The 10,906-nt window shown below is 42.5% G+C and overlaps 1 protein-coding gene across 4 annotated transcripts in view; it reads left to right on the top strand.

The window, feature by feature from the left end:
* Positions 1 to 683: 683 nt before the first annotated feature.
* Positions 684 to 10,906, top strand: part of ppp4r4 (protein phosphatase 4, regulatory subunit 4) — a 26,932-nt gene continuing 16,709 nt past the window's right edge. For 3 of the 4 annotated variants that reach the window (XM_005951529.3, XM_042216425.1, XM_042216424.1), the window contains exon 1: positions 685 to 1,786. In XM_005951529.3, coding sequence (XP_005951591.1) covers positions 1,679 to 1,786 — 108 coding nt within the window. In that variant the 5' untranslated portion in view covers positions 685 to 1,678. Of the gene's footprint in view, positions 1,787 to 10,906 lie in introns of all 4 variants that reach the window. The other variant, XM_042216426.1, reaches the window with a different exon arrangement.

The following is a 10,906-nucleotide window of genomic DNA, read 5'->3' on the forward strand; positions in this document are numbered from 1 at the left end:
ACATTTAAATTCAATGATTTCAAACACACAAATGTAACCTAAATTAATTCAAAATCAGAATCATTAAAGAAAAAAATTGGTAAACACAGAACTGAGTGTTTGATTTGAATCAAAATTTGATGATAAAAACAAAACAACATTCAAGTGGTTTCAAGTGTGGTTTGAAGTTCCACAAATTCAAACATATAAAAATAAAATAAAACAAACTGTTGACTGGGTACTACCTGTGAAACCATCCAATCAGGAAGCAGCACTCTCTGGTGTGCAGCAGAAGGTTCTGGTTCAGAGTCTGAGGGTCTGATCAACTCTGAGCTTTCATGAGCCGGACTGTCAGCCAACTCTGACACTGAGACTGCAGCTGAAGGTCAGCCCCTGTTCTCCTTCTCCTCCTCCTCCTCATTCTCCTCCTGTCTGTCTGGTCTCACCTGTCCCCATCTGTTTGCATTATGTGTTTTTTGTCTCGGTATGATAGTGTAACTTAAGTGGCTCAAAAAAAAATTTTTCAGAAAAAAAAGAAGAAAGCCCTGAATGCAGGAAGTGAAACACCTGACCCTGCAAAATAAAACAAATTAATGCGGATCTTAAGCACGTGACGTGGATAGTTTTATTTGATGATTATTGAACTTTCAGGTGCGTTTACAGGTGATGGGACAGCTCAGAATGAGAGTGGGTTCTAGATCGAAGACACGTTCTGGACTTTATGAATGAGCGCGGACAGTCGTTTCCATGGAGACGGATCAGCTGCTGCACTGCGCCTCCAGCTTAACGCCCTGCAGCTCATCTCTCGGTCCCGGTTCAGGTCGGGCTTGCATCCTCATGACTCCGTTTAGGTTCGCTCAGCCCGCTCTGCTGCTCACGAGTCACTCACGGTGATGAAGCCTCCTCCTCTTCGTCCTTTGGTGTGAAAATCAGTCTGATACCGTCTGTGAACTTTGACGCTGTCCGGTACCGGTCTGCGTATGACAGACCAGCACTGAACGTAGAGTGGGCGATTCGGTTCGGTTGTGCACTGTCGAGGATGACGGACTCGAAGGAGCACGGAGGAGCGCAGCCGCAGTTCTGCGTGACGCTCCCACCGCAGCCCTGAGGAGCTGAAGCAGGTGGAGAAGATCTGGACTTGGTCAGAATATTTGGAGATGTGCGCCGAACCGGAGAGGAGGTCCATCTGATTCATCCCGCGCCCGGTTTGTGCGGTTTCCTACATTCAGTCTTTAGATTTACTCCGAATAAATTCCGTGTGCGGACTTTTGGACTGAGTGTGGTGTGAATGAAGAGTCCTCGGGGAATAAAAGAGTTAACTGGAGCTTTTTACACGCAGTCTGGCTGGCTTCTCTGCGCTGCACTGGATCTGCTTGGAAACGTGTGACACATCCCGGTAACGGTGTGACAGTTTGGGATGTTACGGGGGATTTTTCTGGAGGAATCGCAGTTCTGTGAGCGCCGAACCGCAGATCGTGCCGTGAGTGTGTGGACGGGTTTTGTTTGGGATCTCTGATAGCCTGCATCGTGTGCAAATGAGCGCGTTCGTGAGACTTTGTCAGACTTTTGAACGGAGTCTGGAGTGACGTTCAGCTCGAGCCGGGATCTCCTTGGAAACGGTTAGTGACAGCCCCGCAACCCCCGCCCCCTCAACAGGGATGGTCGGAGCTGATACGACTGCTCCACCTCTAACAGCCAGATGTTACCCGGCAGAATGGCCCTGAGCCCGGCCGGCGTGCTGTGCGGCCCGCTGGAGGAGCTGCAGGAACTCGCCTTCATCGAGAGGCCGATCCGCAGGAGCGTGAAGGTGTGTGTGTGTGTGTGTGTGTGAGAGAGAGAGAGAGAAACGTAAAGTAATGAGGAGGAGGGTGAGTTAGTGGGAGGAAGATCAGCAGCTTCAGTGGAGGAAGCAGAAGGGAGACCCGCAGCATGACGCAGTTTGTCCGCCTGTCTGTCTGCAGAGAGACAGACAGGTCTGAGGTGCATCGAGAAAAACGGCCGATAACTGATTGATTAACCAGTAATCATGAGAAACAGAGTGAAGCTGTCTCTGATCTAATTTAAGACAGTCGCTAATCATGACTGATCAGTAACTGAAAAGATAAACGCGCTGCCTGATTCTTACACCTGTAGCTGTGTGGGCGGGGTTTCACCATGATGACATTGAGAGAGGAGGCGGAGCTTGGGTGTTCTTACGGGAGAAGGCTGATGTGATGACGACAAACACACTTGCACTGTGTGCATGTGTATGTGTTGTTATGGTTGACAGTGGTCAGTCAGACCTCAGGTGAGCCTCTCCGTGTCCTCTTATGACCTTCCTGCACGTGTGAATGCTCAGGACAGTTCCTCATTGACAGACGTGACCCGGAAGTATCTGTGTTGCGCTCATAACAAGAGCTGTTCCATTTTTCCAAACACTAAGGAAAGGAGCTTCAGTGCTTCCTTTATTGCTTCCTTTAGCAGAGGAGACACTGGAACATCCTTTAGGAAAGGGAGCAGAAAACGCCAAATCTTAATTCATAGCATCTGATCGTTCATGAAAACAGTCAACATATTAAACAAAGTGAAGCAGATCATGAGAACATTCATCATAACTGCATTTTCCATTTCAGGATCAGAATACTTTATTAATCCCTAGGGAAATGATGTGCTTTCATCCATAACCCGTTGATATATTTATAGTTTTTATAGCTGTTAAACTCACAGCTGAGATCTGAACATCACACAGCTGGAATAAAACTACTTCCTGTTGAGTTGTTGCTGCATGAATGCAGAACGCTGTATGAGCTCAAGATCATGATCTATACCAGGGGTGGGGAAACTCCAGGCCTCAAGGGCTGGTGTGCTGCAGGTTTTAGATGTGTCCTTGATCCAACACAGTCGATTTAAATGGCTAATAACCCCCTCAACATGTCTTGAAGTTCTCCAGAGGCCTTGTAATGAACTAATCATTTCATTCAGGTGTGCTGACCCAGGGTGAGATCTAAAACCTGCAGGTTCACCGGCCTTTCAGGCCTGGAGTTCCTCACCCTGATCTATATGAACAGATCAAAGTGTGTGTAAGGTTCTGTATAATCAGTGATCATTAGTAATCTTTAGTAATGTTCTTTGTTGTATTACAGGCTTTAGGAGTCATGTTTACTTCAGGTCAGGTGGGAACAGTGATGATGGAGACAAGCAAATAAATAAATACCATATACACAAGATAACTGCCAGAGGGCAGAAGCTTAAACACCTGGTGTCCTGGGTTTGTGCAGTCCTGCAAGATGTTGCGTGCCTTTTTGAGACAGCGGATGCTACAGAGGTCCTTCAGTGATTTTCTAGGCCATGTTAGCGACCCTTTTAAATCAGAATACTTTAATAATCCGTAAGGAAATTGTGTGGGTTACAGTTGATCCAAGACAATAACAGTAACAGACAGTAAATAATACTACATAATCCAAAGTTTACATAATATAAGAAATAGCTCTAATATTTACAAATAGCTCAATTATAAATATGCCTTAATGCCTTCTTGTGTGCCATGCTGCGGCTCAAGAACTACACAGAGATGCAATACATCACCACACCCTCAAAGGCCTTCTTCACAATTTCCAAGGTGTTTGAGCTCCATTTGGAGGTTGTGTCCATATCAGAATCAGAATTAATAAAGTATTCTGATTCTGATTCTGATATACACATCCAGGAACTTGAAGCTGGAAACCCTCCCCACCCACTCTATTGACGTAGATGGGCTGCAGGTTGGACTTCCCCCTCATGAAATCAATGATCAGTTCTTTGGTCTAGGGGTGTTACGGATTAAGTTGTTGTCTGCACATTACCCTAGCAGTCTTTGGACCTCATCCCTGTCATTGTAGGATGATTTATTAACAATGGGCTGTAATTTAGTAACAATAACAATTCAGTAACATTCTGTCAAGAGCAGCATACATTAGTGGCTGAAAAATCAATTTTATGCTCAGGTTTCACACAAGTGTTTCTATCTTTTTAAATAAAAAAGAGGCTGAAGGAAAATCAGTATCAGCTCTGAGAGAGAGAGGGGGAGAGAGAGAGAGAGAGAGAGAGCTTTATTGATCCCACAAGGGAAACTTTTGTCCTACATCAGCATAATAAAGAGTAAAAATTGTACTGTCCACAATAAACAACAATTTGCCAACACCGTGAAAATAAATGTGCCACAGTTGTCTGGTAAGGGCTTTATACTATGAGTGCAAGAATTTATATATTTAAAACTGACAATGTGCAAGAGAAAAGTGCAAATTGCAATAACATGCTCACTTAAAATCTAAGAACAACAGCTGCATGAAGATATACAATAACGATAATACAAAATAATGTTTGGGATCTTATGCCTGACAGGTGTGTTCACCTGTCACAGAATGAAGAATTAATATACAGCATTATAGAGAACAGTAGGACTGATTTCTTGAAGTGTTCTTTATGGCAGTGATGTTGAATCAGTTAGAGGGAGAAGGAGCTCTGCAGGTTCAGAAGTCTGGAGTGATAGTGTGGTCAGTGAATACCTCAGGCAGCAGAAACCCAAAAAGGGGAGGAAGAAGGAGGAGAACCATCACAGAAGGACAGGACCCTGCACAGCATGTACCACACTCAGAAGAACTAACTAATACTGAGAAATCCTACCAGTGGCAGGACAAAGCTGGACAGAATGACAGCACAGAATCACTAATGGCAGCACAGGAACAAGCTCTAAGCACAAAATTCATAGAGGCTGGGGTCTATCTGTAAAGATGTCCCAGAGACAATCCAGCACATAACAGCAGCGTGCAAGATGCTAGCAGTCGGGGAATACATGGAACGCCATAACCAAGTGGCTAGCATAGTATACAGAAACATCTGTGTATGGCCTGGAAGTCCCAAGGTAAAAATGGAAGACACCATCTAGGGTGGTCGAGAACAGTGTTGGTCAAGTTACTTGAAAAAAGTAATTTAGTAACTAATTACTGATTACTTCTCCAAAAAAGTAATCCCAATAATTTACTGATTACTTATTTTCAAAAGTAATTTGTTACTTAGTTACTTTAAAAAAAAAACATGATACACAACCTGAATACATAATAAAGCAATAGACCTTTCAGCCCAGATCTATTTTTTATGCATAATCCGTCATATAAAATTGAATCAAATGGAAAGTCTCTTTTTTTTTAATTGTTTTATGAGTTTTAATCTTTTAATTTTATAGACACTGCATTAAGCAAAAATTAAATTATATGCAACTGTCTTTGACTTGAAGAAATCTTTTAACATTTAAACCTATTTTCTGCATATTCCAGCATATAAAATAAAATAATGTTTTGTGTTAACACTCGCTCTTTCAAATAGATTCAAGTAAAACACAGCAAAAAATAAATAAAATCAAAGATTCAGTGGCACTAAGTCCTGTTGCTCTTAAATGCATTTTCACCCGTTTAGCAGGAGTGGGGCCGGTGGAGGTTTGTCAGTGTCATATCAGTGGGAGGATTTAGAGATTTCTCAGTGAATTTCACACTCCCGTGGTGGCTTGCTAGGTGCTTGAGATTTGAAGTTTAATTTTTCGCTGTCGAAAGAAGTTTTCTTCCCACGCAGAGTGTACAGCGGACGCTAATGTTTTTGTCACTTTTTACGGACTAAAACTTAAAGTAATTTCAGTACATCCACCCTTTAAACGCTGCATGGTTGTACTCTTTCCCACACTCCATATTATCCATTGTTGATCGACACACGTCTGTTGCTGCCACGTGCACCGCACGTGCTTAAATCATTGTCATGAGACACTCTCACAAACAAAATCACAACAGTTTAGTAACACAGTAACGCAGCGTGCTTACGGGAAAGTAACAGTTATATAATTACTTTTTTGCAATGCTAATCCCTTTCATTACTCGTTACTTGAAAAAGTAATTGGATTACAGTAACATGTTACTTGTAACGCATTACTGGCCATCTGGTCGAGAATGACCGAGCTAAGATCCTGACAGACTTCCAGATAGACAGACAAGTTGGTGATGGCTAACCAACCAGATGTTGTGCCCTTAGACAGGGGAAATAGTGAGGAGAGGTGAAAGAAAGGCACAGACACGCAGCTCTCACTCTCACTCGTCTGTATTGAGTGAAGGAGGCGTGCGAACCCACCTACTGGAGCCCTGAGGCATTAGCAATGGATCGACACACAATCAACCCAGGCAAAACTTTCACTACTTATCTCCCTCTATATTCCCACTGCATATTCTATTCGAAAACAGTCAAAGCAACAAATAAAACATTAATAAGGGCATGACATGAAATATAAGGAACAGAGATGTACAACTTCAAAACTAATCAAATTTATGATCCACCACATACTCCCCCTCAGAATAGATGTTGTCCTCAACATCCAAATGTTTAACATTTAGCACAAACGTGGAGTTATGACCATTAATATCACCAAAACCACATACAATAAACCATTGCATACTATAACTGTTTCTTGTACCTTATATGTACTCTACAAAAATAGTTTCACACGCTGGAACTCTTTTCATACATTCTTTAGTGTGGGTTATTACCCAAAGTCTTTCAGTGTTCTCATACAGTCTGTATGAATTACAGTGTCCATGCAGTTACATTAACACAGTCTGCTGCTGGCTTGAGAACAAAGTCATTTTAGTGCAGCTTGTCAAAGCAGTCACTCTCTCCTTTGACAAATGTCCATGAGAGTGATACAAGTGGCCGTAGCCATGTGGTGTGCTTTGGATGTGTGTGTTAAGCTGCAAGCACAATATGAATCAGTTCAATGTCCAAAAGTCACTTTGAATATGAATTCTGTGTTAAACAGTCCATTTCCTTGTGGTTGGTGTGGAGTGTAAGTACATTGTCTCTGTTCAGTAATGTGTTTCGTGTGTGATCACAATGTTTCTTTTCACTCAAGTCCATGCAGTTATCAGTGGCAGTATGCCTGAACAGTCCGTGGAACCATGAAGTGTGTATGATGTGATGGTGTTCTCAGGTTATAACAAGCTGGTGAACCAAGCCGATCATATGTGAAGATCTTTGGTGGTTTGCGCTCTCTACTTGGTCGCTGATGCTCTTGCTCACAGGTCCTGCTGTGTTTGTCTGGAACAGGTGCAGGAACAGGTTCCTCCACTGATGGTTCCTCGACATAATTTTCCTCTTGGTCGGGTAGTTGTTCACATTGGTTCAGTACTTCATGTTCATTCTCTGGCTCAGATGACATGTTTTCCACTGTTTGAAGGTGTTTGGCTGGTTCATCAGTGCTCATAGGATTCAGTGTCTGAGGATAAAGTGGCTCAAATGGCTGCTGAGATGACACTGGATAGTACTCATCATCGTCATCCTCTTCCTCAGCTTGTTCCACTTCCTCACTTGTCTCCACGGCTCTTTTTCTTGTTCGTGGTCGCACTTCAGTTTCAACAGGCAGATGGTCACATGGCAGAAGAAGATTGCGATGCAATATTCTTGATCTCCCTTTTGCTTTCTCAGGTCTGAGTTCATAAACTGGGATATCTCTGCTGACCTGACGAACGACTGTGTGAACCACATCCTCCCAGTGGTTCCTCAGCTTGTCTGGACCTCCTCGAGGTGTCATGTTCCTTATTAAAACGCGATCACCTGGCTGTAATACTGAGCTCTTCACCTTGCTGTCATAATGTCTTTTACTTCTTACAGCTGCTTTATGAGCATTTTCTAATTCAGACTCCATGTTGTCAGAGGAGTTAGCACAAGCAGTCAGTTGAGAAATGATCAGACTTAGTTGGCTTTTACTGCCCCCTAGTGGCCACTTTTTCACTTCAGGATACAGATACCAACGTAGGTCTAGCGATGTCTCTGCTGCTTTACTATGCTCCTTTCTGATACCTGGGTCGTCTGGGGGGGATGATCAACGAGAGGATTTCTCTTACAGGTCAGGGATGGTCCTCGAATCAATCATCCCAGTGGTGCCTCCAAATGTTGTGCCCTTAGACAGGGGAAATAGTGAGGAGAGGTGAAAGAAAGGCACAGACACGCAGCTCTCACTCTCACTCGTCTGTATTGAGTGAAGGAAGCGCGCGAACCCACCTACTGGAGCCCTGAGGCATTAGCAATGGATCGATGCACAATCAACCCAGGCAAAACTTTCACTCCTTATCTCCCTCTATATTCCCACTGCATATTCTATTCGAAAACAGTCAAAGCAACAAATAAAACATTAATAAGGGCATGACATGAAATATAAGGAACAGAGATGTACAACTTCAAAACTAATCAAATTTATGATCCACCTCACAGACATAGAAGTGGTGGACCCTCAAGCTGACAGGACGAGATGGGAACTTTAAAAAAACCCCAAAAAAACAAAATTCCCCTCTCACCCCTGCAGTCGGTCTATCCTCCAATCTCGGGTCCTCTACCAGAGGCCTGGGAGATTGAGGGTCCTGCGCAGTATCTTAGCTGTTACTAGCACTGCGCTCTTCTGGAAAGAGATCTCAAATGTTGTTCCTGGGATCTCTGGAGCCACTTGTCTAGCTTGGGAGTCACTACACCTAGTGCTCTGATAACCACTGTTACCTTCACCCTCCACATCTTCTTGAGCTCTTCTCTGAACCCTTGGTACTTCTCCAGCTTCTCAAGTTTGGAAAGCTGCTATTCATGTGAAGAGTGATGTCACCCCACATTTCTTTCGTCCACGTTCTGTCCCCTTTGCATATGTTCCCCTCAGTGAAGAGGAACAGAAGCCACCTCTAGAAGTCAAAGTTGAAAAAAACACTATGCAAACTGATAAAAAAGAACCTCAGCTCTTCACAAGTTTCAGCTTGGTCCAGAACTTGCACACCTCCTTGGGTATCAGGTGCATTGGTACTGTATGGCCAAACTGCACTGGTGGAGCTCCCCTGATGGCAGACCAAAACCTAATGAAGAAGGGCCATCTGTGGTTACAGATCTGAAGAAGGTCTGATTGCAGTAAAATGGTTCGACAACAAATGTGTCAACCCTCTAAACAATGCCTGTGGGTTCATGCCTCTTTCATCTGTCAAAAGGTGGAGCAAAAACTCCAACGCAAAGATCACCATTGCATGCCCATCACTCATCCTTACATATAATTAGCATATGGGAGGAACTGAGTTTTCTGATATGCTATTACACCTGTATAAGACAAGTTATAAGTTATAAGTTACAAGTTAAGGAGATGGCATATTCTGCTGTTCGGATACATCGTTGACTTGAATTCCTGGTCTACACGAGTTCCTGTGCCCTACAGAACCAGAAACCAATGGCTCTCAAAAGGTTCCACCTGGCTGTGTCTGAACCAAGTCAACAAATCAGATTTGCACTGTTTTTGTTTTATTTTTTTGCAAAGCAAAAATTATTTTGCACAGTAGCATTCAATCAGAAATGGCCTGAATGTGAGTGTTTTGCACTTTTTCATAGTTGCAGATTTAAAAAATATATATTTTGTTTTTTGATATAATACTTTCCTTTGATGGAATGAAAACCAGCAATGTTTGCTGGCATGCTACTTGAAATAATCTGTATCCAATGCCCTGGATAGTTTTTGTTATTAATTTAATTATAATTTGGCACTTTATTTGATTTTTCTTCAACTGTAAATTCTACTGTACTTGTGTTTGCATGACAAATACGTAAACCATTAAGTGGCATCTCAACCATTTAGTAGAGGTCAATATTTTAAAAACTATAGGGTCTATTGAAAAATAAATGATTGTTGTTATTACTCACTCAAGTCAATAAGGAATACAAACAAAATATTTTCCATTGCTTTTTATGTTGGTGCAGTAGTTAAAGGGTTCCACAGCACACCTAATCATTTCTTACGCCACACCTATGTGCCACAGCACAGTGGTTGGGAAACACTGATCTATACAGTTATACATAAACAAGATCCCGAGATACTTGAACTCATCCCTGACCCGGAGTGGGCGCTCCATTGTTTTTTCCAGCTGACAATCATAGGGTCAGAGTTCGAGTTGCTGTTTCTCATTCTTTATGGCTTGCTCTAAGCACAGGTGGGGTTTTTTTTGTGTTGTTTTGTTTTTTGGTTGTAGTTACCACAGGTATTAATACCCAGGTCCTTAAAAGGCTGTGGCTATGATCTTTGACAAAGGTCTCTCAGAGGTCTGATTAGCTTTAGTCTGTGTGGCAGGCAATATCACAGACTTATCATTAACTTCTCACATCTTGTCATATTATCATATGATGACAACAAACATTTTAATGCAAAATGTGTACTTTACAGAGAAGTAATTTTACTGTATTAGTACTTACTGTGCTAACATGCAGTTAACGTTATTTATTGTTACTACCCTGTGGGACCTTTGTAGTAATAGTTATTCTATGGCATGAATCATATTTTTTCAGAGAAAAAATATTTCGCCCTACTTTATGGGAGCTTGGGCCCCCTTGTTTAGTCAAATAAATCAGACCCCCACATCTCTGCAACAGAAATTTATTGTGCATAGAAGCACCTCTCAAACAGCTTCTTCCACTGGGCCATTGAGACTGTTAACAGATACTACCCCCTCCTCCCTCACATATGTATAGCCCTTAACTGACCTCTGAATTCCTAACTGTTGCTCAGACCTGATTCTGGGATCCTCTTGTACTCATAATCACTCTCACCGAGGCAGTGACCTTATGACCCTAATTCTCCAATCAAATTCTTTCCTCCCATAAACTGCTCTTGTGCTCGTTTCCTGCAAGTTTGCGCATGCTCATTTTAATGCATTATTTTTTTGCTTTTACATCCTATCACTCAATGTTCTCAAAAAATGATCCCAATCCATGTCCCAACACAACTGTTTCCAATGTGCTGCAACTGCATGAAAACAAGGTGATCATTATACAGGGAGTGCAGAATTATTAGGCAAATGAGTATTTTGTCCACATCATCCTCTTCATGCATGTTGTCTTACTCCAAGCTGTATAGGCTCGAAAG

Source organism: Haplochromis burtoni, unplaced genomic scaffold (genome assembly GCF_018398535.1).
Source record: "Haplochromis burtoni strain Fernald_Lab_line unplaced genomic scaffold, NCSU_Asbu1 Contig_1050, whole genome shotgun sequence".
Classification (NCBI taxonomy): Eukaryota; Metazoa; Chordata; class Actinopteri; order Cichliformes; family Cichlidae; genus Haplochromis; species Haplochromis burtoni.